This window comes from Mustela erminea, chromosome 4 (assembly GCF_009829155.1).
Source record: "Mustela erminea isolate mMusErm1 chromosome 4, mMusErm1.Pri, whole genome shotgun sequence".
NCBI classification, from domain to species: Eukaryota; Metazoa; Chordata; class Mammalia; order Carnivora; family Mustelidae; genus Mustela; species Mustela erminea.
The window spans coordinates 14,600,170-14,616,609 of record NC_045617.1 but is presented as its reverse complement, the minus strand read 5'-3'; the positions used below and the strand labels follow the sequence as shown (position 1 = coordinate 14,616,609).

Sequence of the window (16,440 nt, the reverse complement as noted above, 5' to 3'; positions counted from 1 at the left end):
CAGATTATCCTGATGATTAGTGATGTTGAGCATCTTCTCATGTGTCTGTTGGCCATCTGGATGTCTTCTTTGGAAAAAGGTCTGTTCAGGTCCTCTGCCCATTTTTTGAAAAGACTTTTTTTTTTTTTTTTTTTGGTGTTGAGTTGCATAAGCTCTTAATATATTTTGGATATTAACCTCTTACCAGATATGTCCCTTGCAAATATCTTCTCCCATTCATTAGGTTATCTTTTTGTTTTCTTGATGGTTTCCTTTTCTGTGAAAAAACTTTTTAGTTTGGTGTAGTACCAGTAGTTTGTTTTTGGTTTTGTTTCCTTTGCCTTAAGAGACATATCTAAAAAAAAAAAAAACTGTTGCTACAGCTGATATTAAAAAGATTACTGCCTGTGGTCTTTTCAAGGATTTTTGTGGTTTCAGGCATTACATAGAGGTTGTTAGTCCATTTTGACTTTATTTTTGTGTATGGTTTTAGAAAGTGGTACATTGTCATTCTTCTTCTGCATATGGCTGTCCAGTTTTCCCAACACCACTAACTGAAGAGACTGTCTTTTCCCCACTGTATATTCTAACCTCCCTTGTCATAGATTAATTGACCATATAAATTTGGATTTATTTCTGGTCTCTATTCTGTTCCATTAATCTGCATGTCTGTTTTTGTGCCAGTATCCTTCTATTTTGATTACTACAGATTTGTAGTAGATCTTGAAATTGGAAATTGTGATACCTCCAGCTTTTTTCTTCTTTCTCAGAATTGCTTTCACTATTCGGGATCTTAATCTGGTTCAGTGCAAATTTTAATATTATTTTAATAATATTTTTTAATTGGGTTGTTCATTTTCTTATTGTTGACTTTTAGGAGTTCTTTTTATATTTTTTTATGATTCACAGACCTGTACCCTGGGACAAATAATACATTATGTGTTAATAAAAATAATTTTTTAAAAAAGAGTTCTTTGTATATTTTGTGTGAGAGTCTTCAGCAGGTATCTTTTGCAAATATTTTCTCCCAGTCTGTGGCTTGTCTTCTCATTCTTTTATGATCATTGGTTTTTAAACATTCTTCTGCTTGAAGACTTATGTTCTAGAAGGAGGCTCTGGTGGAGGAGGAGAGGCTGAGTAAGTAGGATCCAGCCCCCTTCCTTCAATTCTCCGGCTTTTGAAGTTTCACTTCACCAAGTTTATAATGTGAGGGTTTTTTTTTTTTCAAAGATTTTATTTATTTATTTGACAGAGAGAAATCACAAGTAGATGGATAGGCAGGCAGAGAGAGAGAGAGAGGGAAGCAGGCTCCCTGCCGAGCAGAGAGCCCAATGCGGGACTCGATCCCAGGACCCTGAGATCATGACCTGAGCCTGCAGCGGCTTAACCCACTGAGCCACCCAGGTGCCCCAATGTGAGGGTTTTAAATGAGGTTCACATTTTTCAGAGGTTTTGATTCTCAAAATAGTTTAAAAACTACTGAACTAGATGAACGTAAGGCCCCCTTTAAATCTATAATTCTGGAATTCTGCATCTCCTATTTACAATGTAATATAACCTTTCTCTCCTTACGGAAAAATGAGAAACCTGTCACAGTCATGTGGCCCTTTATCAATATAATGTTCATCTACTGTCATGTTCACTCAAAATGATGAAACTGGTAAACCCAAAGAACCACAGATGCCATTACGGAGCATTATCAGCCATTTCAGTTTTATATCAAGGTTTTATATCTAGGTAGAAATTATATCTGAAACCTTGTGGCTCTGGAGATAAACATACAAATCAAGACCAAGAATGTGCGACCTTCCTCTATTAGCAACCAGTGCTGAACATTGCAAGATATTCAAGTTGTGCTCTTCAATTCGGGGGGATGAGCTCATGCGCATTTCTGCCTATAATATATTCTTAATCATATGGCACTTTTGTTCTGGCTTCGAAGCTAAGTCAGATGAATATTTATAAACATTTGCGTTCACACTAACACTGTTGATTTGGCAGAAGGTGGAGGGATGTCTTTTTAATTACTTGATGCACATATAGCCTCTTTCACAGAGAATTTGAAATGGCTTCGTAAAATTCTATGCAACACAAAGGAGTAAATCGATAATTGGCAAAATTTATAAAAAAGGAAAATAGAGTGACTGAAATAATGAATCCAGGAGTCGAATTAGCATGCAGAAGAACATCTGTACAGTTCTGTGGAGCAGGCCACAAATTTGGCTCTAACTTTCCTTCTGTTGGCCAAAGCATAGAGGAGAACACATTCCATTACAAGGTTCACAGACTTTTAATAAAAATAAAAGTAAATAGACCAGTTGTTTAACATAAAAACTCTCCTTTGGGCAAATCTCTACAAAGTCTGTTTCTCACAATTAAGGCTTGATAAGGATAAATGGAACTGAAAACTGGGAGTGTTTTATTCTCTGGTGGTGAGAAACCAGATGCAGATATTTTGGGTTGCCAGTTAGGAGAAGATCCAGGTGTTTTGATAATAAGCTGGGCAGTGGTCAGGGCTAATGGCTTCTACAGAAAATTGTTAATTGCATATAATAGGATGAGTTCAGGCCTTTACCATTGTATCACGGCTGAAGGTCAAGGTCTGGATTAAGGCGTTGATAGTCAGTAGTGTTCATAATGTGGAGGAAGTATCCAGATGTTGTTTCATTTCATGATGTACCAGCACAGGAGTCCAATCTCCAATCTGCCCATTCTGGATCATTTTCCTTTCTGGGCATTTTGTGCAGATAATCCAGGTGTGTTCTGCTTGCTGCTGTTGTGTAATAAATTACCCCCAAAATAGGTTTAAAAAAAGGTTGTATTATCTTGATCATGAATTTGGCTAGGGCACAGGGAATATCTTGTCCTTTTTCCCCCATCCCTCAGATGGGGAGACTCATGATAGTTTTGGGTGCAGTCACCTTGCGGTGTCTTAATTCACAAGCTGACAGTTGGTGCTGGCTGTCAGATGGGACATCAGCTGGAGCTGTCAGTGAAGGGGCTTATCTGTGGTCTCTCTTCCCTGCTCCCCCACAGCCTGGTGCACTGCCCCTTCTAGGGGTGGCAAGGGCTCCAGAAGCCAGTGTCCCAGCTGACAAGGCAGAAGCTGCATGGCCTTGTGTGATAGTCCCTTAGAAGTCACACAGCATCACTTCCAGTCCATTTTTATTTTTTTAATTACAAGCAAGTCACAGGTCCACCCAGACTCAAGGGAGGGCATAGCTTGGACATCTCTAGGGGAGGCGTGCAGGCATCATATCATAGAGAAGCATGTTGAATGGGAAATATTGTTGTGGTCACCTTTGGAAAACACAGTCTGCTCCAACATGTAAGACTTGCTTCCTGCTCTGTGTTGTCACTCATTACCCCTAAAATGCCAAGCAAGAAAAATAAAGTCCAGGGAAAAGAATTTATGCAGATTGTTTTGGCCTACCTTCTCTGGGGGGGAAAAAAATGAAACCCTCAAGGCCTTCTGAGACCAGGCAAGCTACTAGGACTGGGAGTTCTGCATGGAACCTTGTGAGTAAATCCCTCTGTAATAGATGGGCTGCACATTTTCCATCAAATGTTCCTTCAGAATATCTTCTTCTTGACCTCAGAAACCTAGTAGTTGACTGTTTGAGGAATACAAAAATCAGAACCTCGGTGCTTTCTTTATACGTTACAGATATAACTAACCAAAATAAAGCTTTGAAGCAAAACATGGACCCATAATGGAATCATCTAAAAAGGTATAAGGTTAGGATACAATTTACTACAAATATTAAAAACTGCCATTTTTAAATTTGAGTATAGTTGACACACAATATTACAGTAATTTCAGGTGTAAAATATAGTGATTCAATAGGTTTATACATTATGCTATGCTCCTCCAAGTGTATCTACCCTCTGTCCTCATATGTCAGTATTATAATATCATTGACTGTGTTCCTTATCCTGTGCCTTTTATTCCTGTGATCTATTCATTCCATAACTGGAAACATGTATCTCCTTCTCCCCTTCACTCATTTTTCCCATTCTCCCACACAACTGCAATTTAATATATAAAAACTATATGCAAAAGAATGAAACTGGACCAATTTCTTATACCCTATATAAAATAAACTTAAAATGGATTGAAGACCTGAAATCATAAAATTCCTAGAAGAACACATGGCTATAGCTGCCTTGACATCGGTCTAGTATTATTTTTTTGGCTCTGTCTCCTCAGGAAAGGACAACAAAAGCAAAAACAAATGAATGGGACAACATTAAATTAAAAGGCTCTTGTATAGTGGAGGAAACCATCAGCAAAATGAAAAGACATCCCACTGACTAGGAGAAGATATTCTCAAATGAAGTATCCAATAAAGATTTAATATCCAAGGTAGACAACATATACAGCAAAAGACAAACAATCCAATTTTTAAAATGGGCAAGGGACCTGAATAGACATTTTTCCAAAAAAGACATCCAGATGGCCAACAGGCACAAGAACAGATGCTCGACATCCTGAATCATCATGAAAATACAAATTAAAACCACAGTGAGTTACGATCTCACTCTTTTCATAGTGGCTACTATCAGAAAGACAAGAAATCACAAATGTTAGGCTGTGAGGAAAAGGCAACCCTCGTGCACTGTTGGTGGTAATGTAAATTGGAGTAGCTACTGTGGAAAATAGTATGAAGGGTCCTTTAAAAATTAAAAATAGAACAACCATATGATTCAGCATTTCTTCTTCTGGGCATTCAAAGAAAATGAAAATGTTAATTCAAAAAGACATATGCATCCCTACGTTGGTCACAACATTATTTACAGTAGTCAGGACATAGAAGCAGCCCAAGTGTCCATGTCCACCCATAGATGAATGAATAAAGAAGATGTGAGATACAGAACTGTGTGTGTGTTTTGTGTGTTTGTGTATACACACAATGGAATATTACTCAACTATAAAGAAGAATGAGATCTTACCATTTGCAACAACATGGATGGACCTAGAGGGTATTATACCAAATTAAAGGAGTCCAAGAAAGAGAAATACTATAGGATTTCACTTATATGTATAATCTAAAAAGCGAAACAATGAACAAATAAAACAACAGAAACAGAGTCATAGGTACAGAGAACAAACTGGTGGTTGCCAGAGGGGAGGGGGGTGGGGAGATGGATGAAACAGGTCAAGGAAATTAAGAAGCACAGTCTTAACAGTTATAAAATTAACAAGATACAGGGATGTAGTATCCATCACAGGGAATATAGTCAATAATAGCATAAAAATTTTGCATGGTGACAGATGGTAATTAGATTTGTCATGGTGATCATTTCATAATCTATGTAAGTATCAAATTACTATGTTCTATATCTGAGAATAATATAATATTGTATGTCAATTATACTTCAATACAAAACCGAGACACATGGCTGTCACTTAAATTATTTTCTTAAGTATAAATTTAAGATTTCTTCTCAAGTCAATTAAGTCAGTTCATCAATTTCACCATGTGAAGTCATTATAGGACTTGTCCTTTGAGTCAGCTTGAAAGTATTGACATACCAAGTATTTACCTTTTAGGATTTTTAGTAGATTTCATTAAAAATTATACTAAATTGGTAAATATCACTGAATCATTAGCATATGATCTCATAGTCATCTGTGCCAAGAGGGTACCCGTGAGTAGTACATGGTGATGCCAGATGGACCACTGTGTTCTCATGTTGGGTTCTGGCAAGAACACTTGTCTTCACTGTGATCCCTCTCACTTTGAGACCACTTAAAAGAGGACTTGAATGACTGTGATTTCACAAATACTAGTGTAACAGTAAATCTTGCTCAAGGATTAGGTTATGAACAGGCTTTTCACTTTTCAAGTAAATAATCACATCAGTAGAAGGATGATAAGTCGTTTGAGTTCTTCACATATTTTTAATGTTAACCCCTTAGTAGATATATGTTCTTTCTCAAGATTGGTTTGGCTATTTGGGGTCCTTTGTGGCTTCATGCAAAGTTTAGAATTATTTATTCCAGTTCTGTGAAAGGTGCCATTGGGCTTTTGGTAGAGATTATACTGAATATGTAGATTGCTTTGGATAGCATGGGCATTTTGACAATCTTAATTCTTACTATCCATGAGCATGGATATCAATGTAGCTATTTGTGTCTTCTTCCATTTTTTGTTGTTGTTGGTGGTGGTGGTGATAGTGGTGTCTTATAGTTTTCAGATTACTGGTTTTTCACCTCCTTGGTTAAATTTATTCCTAGGGATTTTATTCTTTTGGGTGCAGTTGTAAATGAGAGTGTTTTTTTAAATTTCTCTTTCTGACAGTTTGCTATAGAAGCATAACCGATTTCTGAATTTTGTTTTTGTATTCTGCATCTTTACTGAATTCATCTATTAGTTCTAACAGGTTTTTTTTTTGTGGAGATTTTAGTATTTTTTACATATAGTATCAAGTCATCTGCAAATAGCAACAGTTTTAGTTCTTCTTTTGTAATATAGATGTCTTTTATTTCTGGTTTCTTGCCTAATTACTATGGCTAGAAGTCCCAATACCATATTGAAAAAAAGTAGCTAGGGTGGGCTTTCTTGTCTTATTTTTTATCTTAGAGGAAGAGCTTTCAGCTTTTCATCATACTGTTGAGTATGATGTTACCTGTGGGTTTGTCCTATGGTCTTCATTATTTTGAGGTCCTTCCTCTCTATACACACTGTGTTGAATGTTTTTTTTATCATAAATGAATTCTGAATTTTTTCAAATGCTTTTTCTGCATTTATTTAGATGATCAAATGATTTTTATTCTTCATTTTGTTAGTGTGGTACATCACATTGCTTTGCAGATGTTAAATCATCCTTGCATCCCTGGACTTTATCATGGTGGATAATCCTTTTAATGTGTTATTGAATTTAGTTTTCTTATATTTTTGTTGAGGATTTTGCATCTCTATTCATCAGGGATATTGACCTGCAATTTTCTTTCCCTTTCTTTCTTTCTTTTTTTTTTTTTTTCTGTAATGTCCTTGCTTTTGGTAACAGGGTGGTGCTAGCCTCATAAAATGGGTTTGGGAGCACTCCTTCCCCTTCAGTTTTTTGGAGGATTTTGAGAACGATATGTCTTAAATCTTGGGATGTTTGGTAGCATTCATCAGTGAAACCATCTCGTCCTGGGCTTTTGTTTGTTGGGAGTTTTTTGATTACCAATTGAATCTCCTTACTAGTAATCGGTCTATTCAGATTTTCTATTTGTTCATGATTTAATCTTGGAAGACTGTGTGTTTCTAGGAATTTATCTATTTTTTGCTAGATTGTCCAATTTTTTAGCACACAATTATTTGTAATAGTCTCTTATGATCCTTTGTATTTTTGTGGCATCAGTTTTAACTTGTCTTTGATTTTTTATTGTATTTATCTGCACCCTCTCTCTTTTTTCTTTTCTTTTTTTTTTTTTTTTTTGGTGAATTTAGCTAGAGGTTTGTCAATTTTGTTTATCTTTTGAAAGAAGCAGCTCTTAGTTACATTAGTCTTTTTTATTGTGTGTTTCAGTTTTTATTTCATTTATATCTGCTCTCATCTTAATTGTTTCTTTCCTCTTACTAACTTTGGGCTTCATTTGTTCTTTTTTCTAGTATCCTTCAGTGTGAAGTTAGATTGCTTATCTGAGATTTTTCTTATTTCTTGAGGTAGGCCATTATAGCTATGAACTTCCTTTTTAGAACTGCTTTTGCTCCATCGCAGAGATTTTGAGCTGTTGTATTTCATTTTCATTTCTCACAAGGTATTTGTTTTCTTCATTGACCCATTGGTTCTTTAGTAGCATGTTGTGTCATCTCTCTGTATTTGTGATTTTTCCAGTTTTCCTATTCTACTCATCTCTAGTTTTGTACCAATGTGGTCAGAAAAGACGCTTGGTATGCTTTCAGTCTTCTTAAGTTTACCAAGACTTTTTCTGTGGCCTAAAAGGTGATCTGTTTTGGAGAATGTTCCATGTGCACTTGAGAAGAATGTGTATTCTGCTGCTCTTGGATGGAATGCTCTGTATCCTTTGCTCTAACATGTCGCTTAAGGCTGGTCTTTCCTTACTGATTTTCTGTCTGGATGCTATATCTGTTTAGGTAAGTGGGTTGTTAAAGTCCGCTACTATTATTGTATTGCTCCCTTGGGTCTGTTAATGTCTGCTTTCTATATTCTAGCCCTCCTATTTTGGGTGCATAAATATTTACAAATGTTATATTCTCTTGTTGGATTAACCCTTTTATTGTTAGGTAATACCCTTCTTTGTCTTTGGTTAAAGTTGTTATTTTAAAGTCTATATTTTCTGACATAAGTACTACATCATATGTCGTATGGCTATGCCTACTTTTCATTTCTAGTTGCATGGAATATCTTATTTCATCCCTTCTCTTTCAGTCTCTGTATGTTCTTATATCTGAAATACACTCTTATACAAAAACATATCTGATCTCAAATGCTCATAACTTTTAAGAACTTAAAAAGGCCTTAGAGACAATTTCCTTTGGATAAGCAATGGAGAAGTGATGATGAATTGGAAAAAGAAACAACAATACATATAAGTGGTGATCAAGAAATCTGAGGGAAATCCCTGGAGACAATGTCTGTCCAAGACAGAAGACAAGAACCCCAAAATAATTTTAACATGTACTTTTCACAAAATGGATTTCTTACTGTGCCACAAAATTATTTAAAAACACATAGGTGCAAAACCACAATATTTCATTAATGTCTACTGTTTTATAATAGTTGATTCTGTTTCTGTTTAGAAGAAATCTGTTCTATAAATTGCAACCAGGTATGTTTCCTATGTAGTACTTGTACACCTGCACTGAAATCATTTCAACTAACCATATTGTTGGAAAGCTTATGTAATACATTCAATTGGCTACATCAAGTGAATAAATTTTTTAATAATTTTGAGAAAAAGTATTCCATTTAAGCTTCCCCTGCTATATAGACACCTGCATACTGGACTTCTTGTGTACAGTCTTGCAAAAACTTTTTGCTACAGAATTTTTATTTATAATAGGATTAATTCATTAGTACATTCAAGAAAATATCCTTCATCTTTTGGGACTGTCCCACACCTTGTAGGACATCCAACAGGTCTCTCCCATTAAGTAGCTGTAGCCACATGAGCTGTCCCAATGCCCCACAGGGCACAGTCCAGCTGCAGTCATAGGTGAAGCACAAAGCCAATGGATGCTCATCCAACTGCCAGTCTTGAAGGCACTTCTGAGCTGTCATGCTCTTGGCTTACTTTAGGGTTAAAGGCCTAAAGGCTGACCTAAGGACTAATCCCTGGGTGAGCAGGATAGAAAGAGAAGTCCCTTTTGATGCAAGTGCAGTGGCAGCTTGCTGGCCCAGACTACTTACCTCTGTGGACTTGAGGAGTTTTCTTTGCTACCTTTACCCTTTGAGTCTCTCTCTCTCTCTCTTTTTAAATTTGGTTAAACTGCCGTAGAGTGAAGGATTCTCTCAGGGTCTACTGTCACTTTCTTCCTTTTGGAAGAGAAAACACGGTCCTTCTTTGAAGAACTGGTCCTGAAACAACTGCTGAGCCATGGGCCTTGGAACTTTTCATTCCCTCCGGAGCAGTCAGATGTGCCACCAGTGCAGGTCCATGGTTGGTTGTGCTAGGTCTTCCTTCTGGGCATGACCACATGCATATACACCCTCAGTGCCCATGCCTGCATTCCTCCAGCTTCCAGAAGACTCCATTATCTGGACAAGTAAAAGAAGCAGATGGGGAGAAAAGAAGGAAGAAGGAAGAACAAGGAGATCCAAGCAGAATGAGAGGAGGAAGAGAGTGGAATCAAGAGTCAGTGAGAGCAAGAGAGCGAGAGAGATTGGCTGCGGTCTCTTCTGTACGGGGGAGGGGGTCCTTGTGGCTTCTCTCCCCCTTCTTTTCTACCACCAGATTTCTCCATAGACTCTTCCTGCATCTCCCAGTGTTGGCCAAGATTCAGAGTATGTAGAAGCTCAGATTTGCTAATAACATTTTAAGACTGGATAATGACATCCAGATTGGTTTTTTCCATCTTGGGGATTTGGAGCAGCTCTGGGAGTTGCAAAGCCAGTCTTGTTGCAGGAATATTTCTGAAGGCCCTCACTGTCTGATCACTGGCGCTGGGCTGCTGGGCACCGTGGTGCAGCTGTCCAGGGTGGCAGAGACCACCTGGGATATGGAAATTACCAGCAGCCCAGTTTTTCATTGGCCGGAGCACCTGAAGTATTCTGGGACTTTGGATTTCTGTTGTTTTTCACAAAAGTCTCCTTAGGGGCAACAGGTAGCAAACATGGGCCACATTTTGCCAGAAAAGCCCAAAAGGATGGTGGCTGCTGTTGTCCATTACTGGCATTTCAACGGACTGTATTTTTATTCCCGAGTATATTTACACAGCAAGGAAGCAACTGTTGACAAGGAAGAAATGATAAGCTGTATTGGTGCCAAAACAGGAGTAGAAAAACAGGCTTATTCTGAGAATGGCCTGCAGCCCAAGAGTCAGTGTTAAGAAAACTCTTTCTCCACTGGCAATCCTCACTTAAAACATTAACACTTGAAATAAGGCTTGGAATCCCTGTTAAGTATCGTAGTGCATGCTCAAGTAGGTCTTTAGTGAAAGCCTCTAGGCATGCACACGTGGGAGACGAGCAGGTGCGGCTGCATGTCACCTGGACCCTGCTTGCTCCTCGTGTCTTTGGTTCCCTTGAACCAGAACGGGATTTTCGGTGAATGAGGTCAGCATCCCCAGTGGTGACAAAAGAGGAAACTGGTAGAAAATGCATCACCAGAGTTGGTTTAACTCAGCAGTGTGGCCTGGGCAGGTTCCCAGGATACCCATCCAGACGCAGGGCCGTGGGGAGACATGACACTTGGATGTGTGTGATGACAGAGAGGGAAGTGGGAGGTGGGGCTGGAGGAGCTCCGAGGTGCCTTTGACCTCCAACCCGCTGGTGCACCCCTTTCCTGCTCTCCGTCGCCTCCAGGCAGACCCCAGGATGCCTGGATGTGCATTTTTCCTAATGGACACTTTCTTTCTCTGTCAACGGTTCACAGGGAACATAGGTAAAGGAATCCAGCAATTTCTTTCTTATTTCACTGCCTGTCTGTTGCTTACTCGTTCTGTGGTCTATTTGCTTTGGCTCAAAGTGCCTCAGGGTACCAAAAGCTACACTATTCTATTCAACTTCATGTAAGCCAAGATCTTAACCATCCTGGTTTTATTGTTGCTGTTTTATTTGTTTTAAAGTTCAGCCATTTTCCATTCTGGGCAATTACAACTCTGTCTACTTTGGATTCCATGGTGGAGGTATTTCCCCCAGGATCCAGTACGGGACGCGCTGTGAGCAGTAACTTGTCACCATCACCATATTACCAGTATAGGGTCAGGGATTCATAGATTTGGGTCTTCGCTTGAGGTTACCGTTGAGGAACGGGAAGGAAGAGGACGAGAAGAAATCTCTTTAGGAGAAGGCTGGTGGGCCCAATTAACCAATAGAGATTAATAGAGGTTAATATGAACCAACAGAGGTTAAGACCCAAATAAGTGTTTATATACATAAGGTGTTATAAACATATATAAATATGTTTATATATGCTTATATATTTATATATAAACATAAAGTGTATATAAACATACAGTTTATAGACCAAAAAAAGTGTTTATATACATAAATACATAATGCATCATCTGGAGAAAAATATAGCATCATCTGCACCTTGTAACATGGTACATTCAGGTGGACCTTATTTCTGGAGTTTTTTCCTGATGGGAAATCCATCCCTGTGGTGCCAAGACTGATCCGTCCTGTCTTCCTCTTGCTCTGAGTTGTTCTATCTCTTTCGCACTCACCTTCCTCTGGTCCTTGCGCTGAGTTCACAACTCTAATAGACTCTTTCAGTCGCAAGGGACGGACATCCCACTCCCACTATCTTAAGTAAAAAGGGAATTTGGGAATGTTAGAAAGGAGACTATGGAAGTTCCAAGGTCAAAGGAAAACAATGTTAAGAGTGGGACTTCGTGACTGGAGCCAGGATTCCCCACCCGGCCACTCCCCACTGCCATGTAACTATCACCCCTGCTGACTGTGGCTCAAATCAGTTCTGCAGATGGGCGTTCCCCAAGGGCAGGGAGGGGGGCACTATAGGAAAGCCGAATATTCTCCCCCTCCAAGTTCACAACCTAGAGGGAAGGATTTCCATCTCACAACTTCCATATACAATCCCAGAAAAAGCTCTGATTGTCTAGCTCAGGGCTAATACTGTCCCAAAGAACGAGTGACCTGATTGTCTAATTTTGGTCCTGAGTGTACCTGTGGCCCAGGAAGTCAGGTCTGTCACCAGGAGAAAGGCAAGAGGGAAACAAACAAAACCCAAACATGCCTGGCAGTGAAAAACAGCAGTTCCCAGGGTCCTCTAGAACCACCCCCGCCCCCCGCAATCATAAACCTTTCAGCTGAGGATGAAAAGGCCCTTAAGCCTGACCTGAAACATAACAGCAAATTAGATCCTACCTAGAAAAAAACGACCTGAATCACTGAACAGATCATTTGTCGCTCTCCGTGCATCTTACCAGAGTGACACGGGTCTCCTGGGAGTTTCCCTGGTAATGACCAGGTGTGGAGTCAGCGTGTGGGGCTTCATTCCCAGCTCAGCTTTGTCCTGAGGACCTCTCTGCCCTTTGGTTTCTTCCTGAGAAAAGGACTAATAATGCCTCTCTCGGGCTGTGGTCGGCGTTAATGGGATAGTTTGTGTGGGTGTCAGACCCGACAGAGAGGAGGTGGCTGGTGACACCATTACGGCCCCAAGGAAACAGTGACTTTCCTGGGTATCTTGATGATAAATCCTGGAAGTCGGCTCCACATAGGAGGCCGGATGGGTTTCTTGGTCCTCTCAGACATGTATATTGATTAGGAATTTTGTAGGGTTGCTTAGATCAAACTTCCCCACTGCTGTGCAGGGTTGTGGGGCAGGGGAAGGGGAAGGTGCTGGCTGGGCATCGGTCCCACGCACACCGCCAGTCTCCTAGACCTCATCCTCTTTCTCTGTCTCTCTCTCTCTCTGCACATGCAGGAGTGTACACATTCCTGTCCAGCACCCTGAAGTCTCTGGAGGAGAAGGACCATATCCACCGTGTCTTGGACAAGATCACAGACACCTTGATCCATCTGATGGCCAAAGCGGGCCTCACTCTGCAGCAGCAGCACCGGCGTCTGGCCCAGCTCCTCCTCATCCTCTCCCACATCAGGCACATGAGGTGAGGCGTCCTTGGGTTCCCCACAGGAGCACCAGAACAGGAGCTCTCAAACATGTTACCGCTGGGCTGGAGAGTGCCGGTGCCTGAAGGCAGATAGCCCTCTTGGCACAGTTCCCGGCATGTGAGGGGCGTAAAGGTGAGGGCAGAGAGGCCGTCTGGCTAGGCCATGGGGCAGACGGAGAGCTTTCCTAGAGGAGGTGACATTTGTGCTCAGTTGGAAGCCTGCACAAGGCCCCGTGGGGGGAGGGGTGGGCAATGTGTGGGTTGCGGGAGCACGGCAGTGTTTCTGGTCATTCACGTTGTCCCACCAGTCAAGGCCAGTCTGTGAGCACCCCTGTCCTCCGGAGGCCCTGGGCGCCTCCCTTATGGTTCCTGCATCGTATTCCCCCAATGCACACTTAGAAATTCTGAGAGACTCTCCGTCCCTAAGCCTCGTGCCTCAGAGAGTCAACAGTGATTCCTTCATTCCTCTCAGACCCCTTCTGGCCACCCCTCCCTGCTGCTGCCCACATCCCCGCCAGCGTTCCTTCTGGATTTCTACGGTGGCCGCCCGATGCACCTCCCTGCCTTCCGTCTTGACCCCCCGAACCCATTCTCCACATCAGAGCCAGAGTGGCCAGCTAATACCACATCGACTCACGTCATTCCTTTCTTTAAAACCCCGAAGTAGCTTCCCATTGCATTAGTCCCTTTATTTTGCTCATATAACTTGTGCTCTAACCCTACTTAACTTCCGAGGGCTTCCTGAGAGTCTGAGCCCTGGCCGTAAACGACTGTTCTCTGACTCATGGGCGGGCTGCAGGTTGGCTGGCAGCTCTGTCCAGCCCCGCTGGGTCCACTCCCACATCTGTGCGGCAGCTGACGGAGGCCGGGCACAGCTGGGAGACTCCAGGTTGGCAAGGCGACTCTGCCTCCGGGGGTCTTTTAGCCTCCTTGTTCCTGCGGGTTAGCTGGGACATACTGTCCTCATAGTGATGGCAGAGGTCCAAGAGAGCAAGCCTGTGAGGGCAAGTTCGTCGTCTTTTAGTTGAGTCACATCGACTAGTGTTCCACGGCCAGCAAGTCACACAATGACGCTAAAGTTAAGATCATGGGCATGTGGCACGCGGACTGGGTTTTTGTGAATGTAAGCTAAGCCATCATGGCTTGGGTGCTCTTTCCAGGGAGGGTCTCCGGAGCCCTCACCCAGTTGGAGTTTGCACCTTCTTCTTCCCGATTGCTGCTGCCCATTTTATTTTGCTCTCTGCCCCAGTTAGACTAGAAACTCTGTAAGGCAGTTACTGCAGCCCATCTTGGATCATCTGTGCACCCAATACCACCTAGCTTGTGCTTGGCACATAGGAACCACTCCATGGATATTTTGCATAGGAGTTAAGGAAGAATATTAACAAAGGAAATGGAGCCTTTCTGTGCCAAAAGGAGAAAGCGGTCTTATTTCCATTTCAAATAGTCCTGTAGAGTGGCTGGCCAGAGGCTTAGTGGATACTATTCCCAGGAACAGAACTCAGCCAGTGGGGCAGAGATAAAGTAGAGAAAAAAAAAAAAAAAAGAAAAGAAAAAATTCTTTACTCCAGAAAGGCCATAAAAATGAGGAGACGTGATGAGACTAGGAATCAGGTACCCATGTGGGATGAAGTTTGTGTGGCTTACACCCAGACCCTAGAAACAGAAATGAAATTTCTTTTCTTAGTGGCTGTGAGGGAAGAGCCACCGTGTCTGGAGGGTTGGCTTACATTCTAAGGGGCTTTCAAACCTTGAGATGATGCATCAAGTGGCAAGAAGCTTGTCCTATCAAAGTCCCAAGAGTCCCCCTCCCTGGAGAGAACCCTGAAAACTGGCAGCTTCTGGAAAAAAAAAATGTATCTTATTTTTCTTTGTATCCCCCACAGTCCCATTTTATGTATTGTGTAGGCTCAACATTATTGCTGAGTGCATGAATATGTGACTAAATGGGTGAATGAGAATGACTCGATTATTTTTTTCCTACCCTGTGAATTCAAAATTCCCATTTGATGACTTCCACTTGCCAAAGTTCGAGAGAGAGAGTGATTGAAGTCTCTGTTTCTCAGGGACTTCCTGCGTATCTGCTGTCATAAACAGAGGACTCACCTTGGCCAGGTAGAGCGGGGGACTGCATTTAGAGTACACATTTCCAGTCCTTTCCCCTCTGTTGTTTTTATGAATATTACAAAGAGGGGAGCAGGGGGTGTGTCAGAATAACAGTCCTCTCCTAGATTTCCCCTTGAAGAAATGTATTCGCTTTTACTCGGGGCTAGGAAGGTCCAAGACATCGTAGAAACCATATTGCAGATGAAGATTTTTATTTGCTGGTAGGAATTGCTGAATTTTCAAATCTGTCCACTGCTTTTCAGCAGTAGCAAACCTAATTAGTTAAAACCCCAGTATATCTGCACTAAATTTATAGGGCTCTGGTCGTTTTATTGGTAACGTATGACACAGGGCAGCAGCAGTGCGAGAACTCTCTAGAGTTTGCTTGAATTGTGTGAAAAGCTGAAGAGAAGCTGCTCTTCTAGTGAAAGCTGTGAGCATATTCTTTCTCTCTCACTGGGGTGCATGCGTGTACACACACACACACACACACACACACGATAATGTTTTGGTGCCTTGTTACATCCAGCCTAAATCACAGGACTCTGTTTTATTAAGTTTGGCCCAAGCCATATGTTGTTACTCAGAACACTTAACACCAGATTTTTTGTGACTATGAATGGTATTCATTAGGTTGCACAAGCACGACAGTGTGAGATCCAGCGGGCACTTCACATTAACAGCATTTTAAGTGAAAAACAAACAAACAAACTCCACTTAGATATGTAATTAGGTTGTAGTGTTGTAAGACCTGAACAGTCTGATGTTGGATTTTCATGGCCTGTTTCCAGCTTGTGCTGACTCTGCCCCTACCAAAATAGGCAACTATTTTCCAGGGCACTCTTTTGGTCCCGTTTCCTCATGATACATAATTCTTTCTAAAATATCTCAAGATCGATAAGAGCTGCTCTATGTCTTTTCCATGGGTGGTGGGTGGGGAAAGAGCAGAGCTGTGGCTTGGGGAAGATGGGGAGGACAGAGGTTAAAAGAAGAAATGCCATTTACCCACATTTCCCTGTGTCCATTTGTCCCTGTTGTCTGAGTGTCTAGCACATTCTTGGCACTGCTGTAGGCCCACAGGGTAGGCACATCGCTGCCCCGC

The 16,440-nt window shown here is 41.4% G+C and overlaps 1 protein-coding gene across 7 annotated transcripts in view; it reads left to right on the top strand.

Annotated features, from left to right (window-relative positions):
• Nucleotides 1–16,440, top strand: part of ESR1 (estrogen receptor 1) — a 408,095-nt gene that overhangs the window by 386,177 nt on the left and 5,478 nt on the right. For all 7 annotated transcript variants that reach the window (XM_032338713.1, XM_032338718.1, XM_032338711.1 and 4 more), the window contains exon 8: nucleotides 13,046–13,229. In XM_032338713.1, the coding sequence (XP_032194604.1) occupies nucleotides 13,046–13,229 (184 nt within the window). The remainder of the gene's footprint in view (nucleotides 1–13,045; nucleotides 13,230–16,440) is intronic.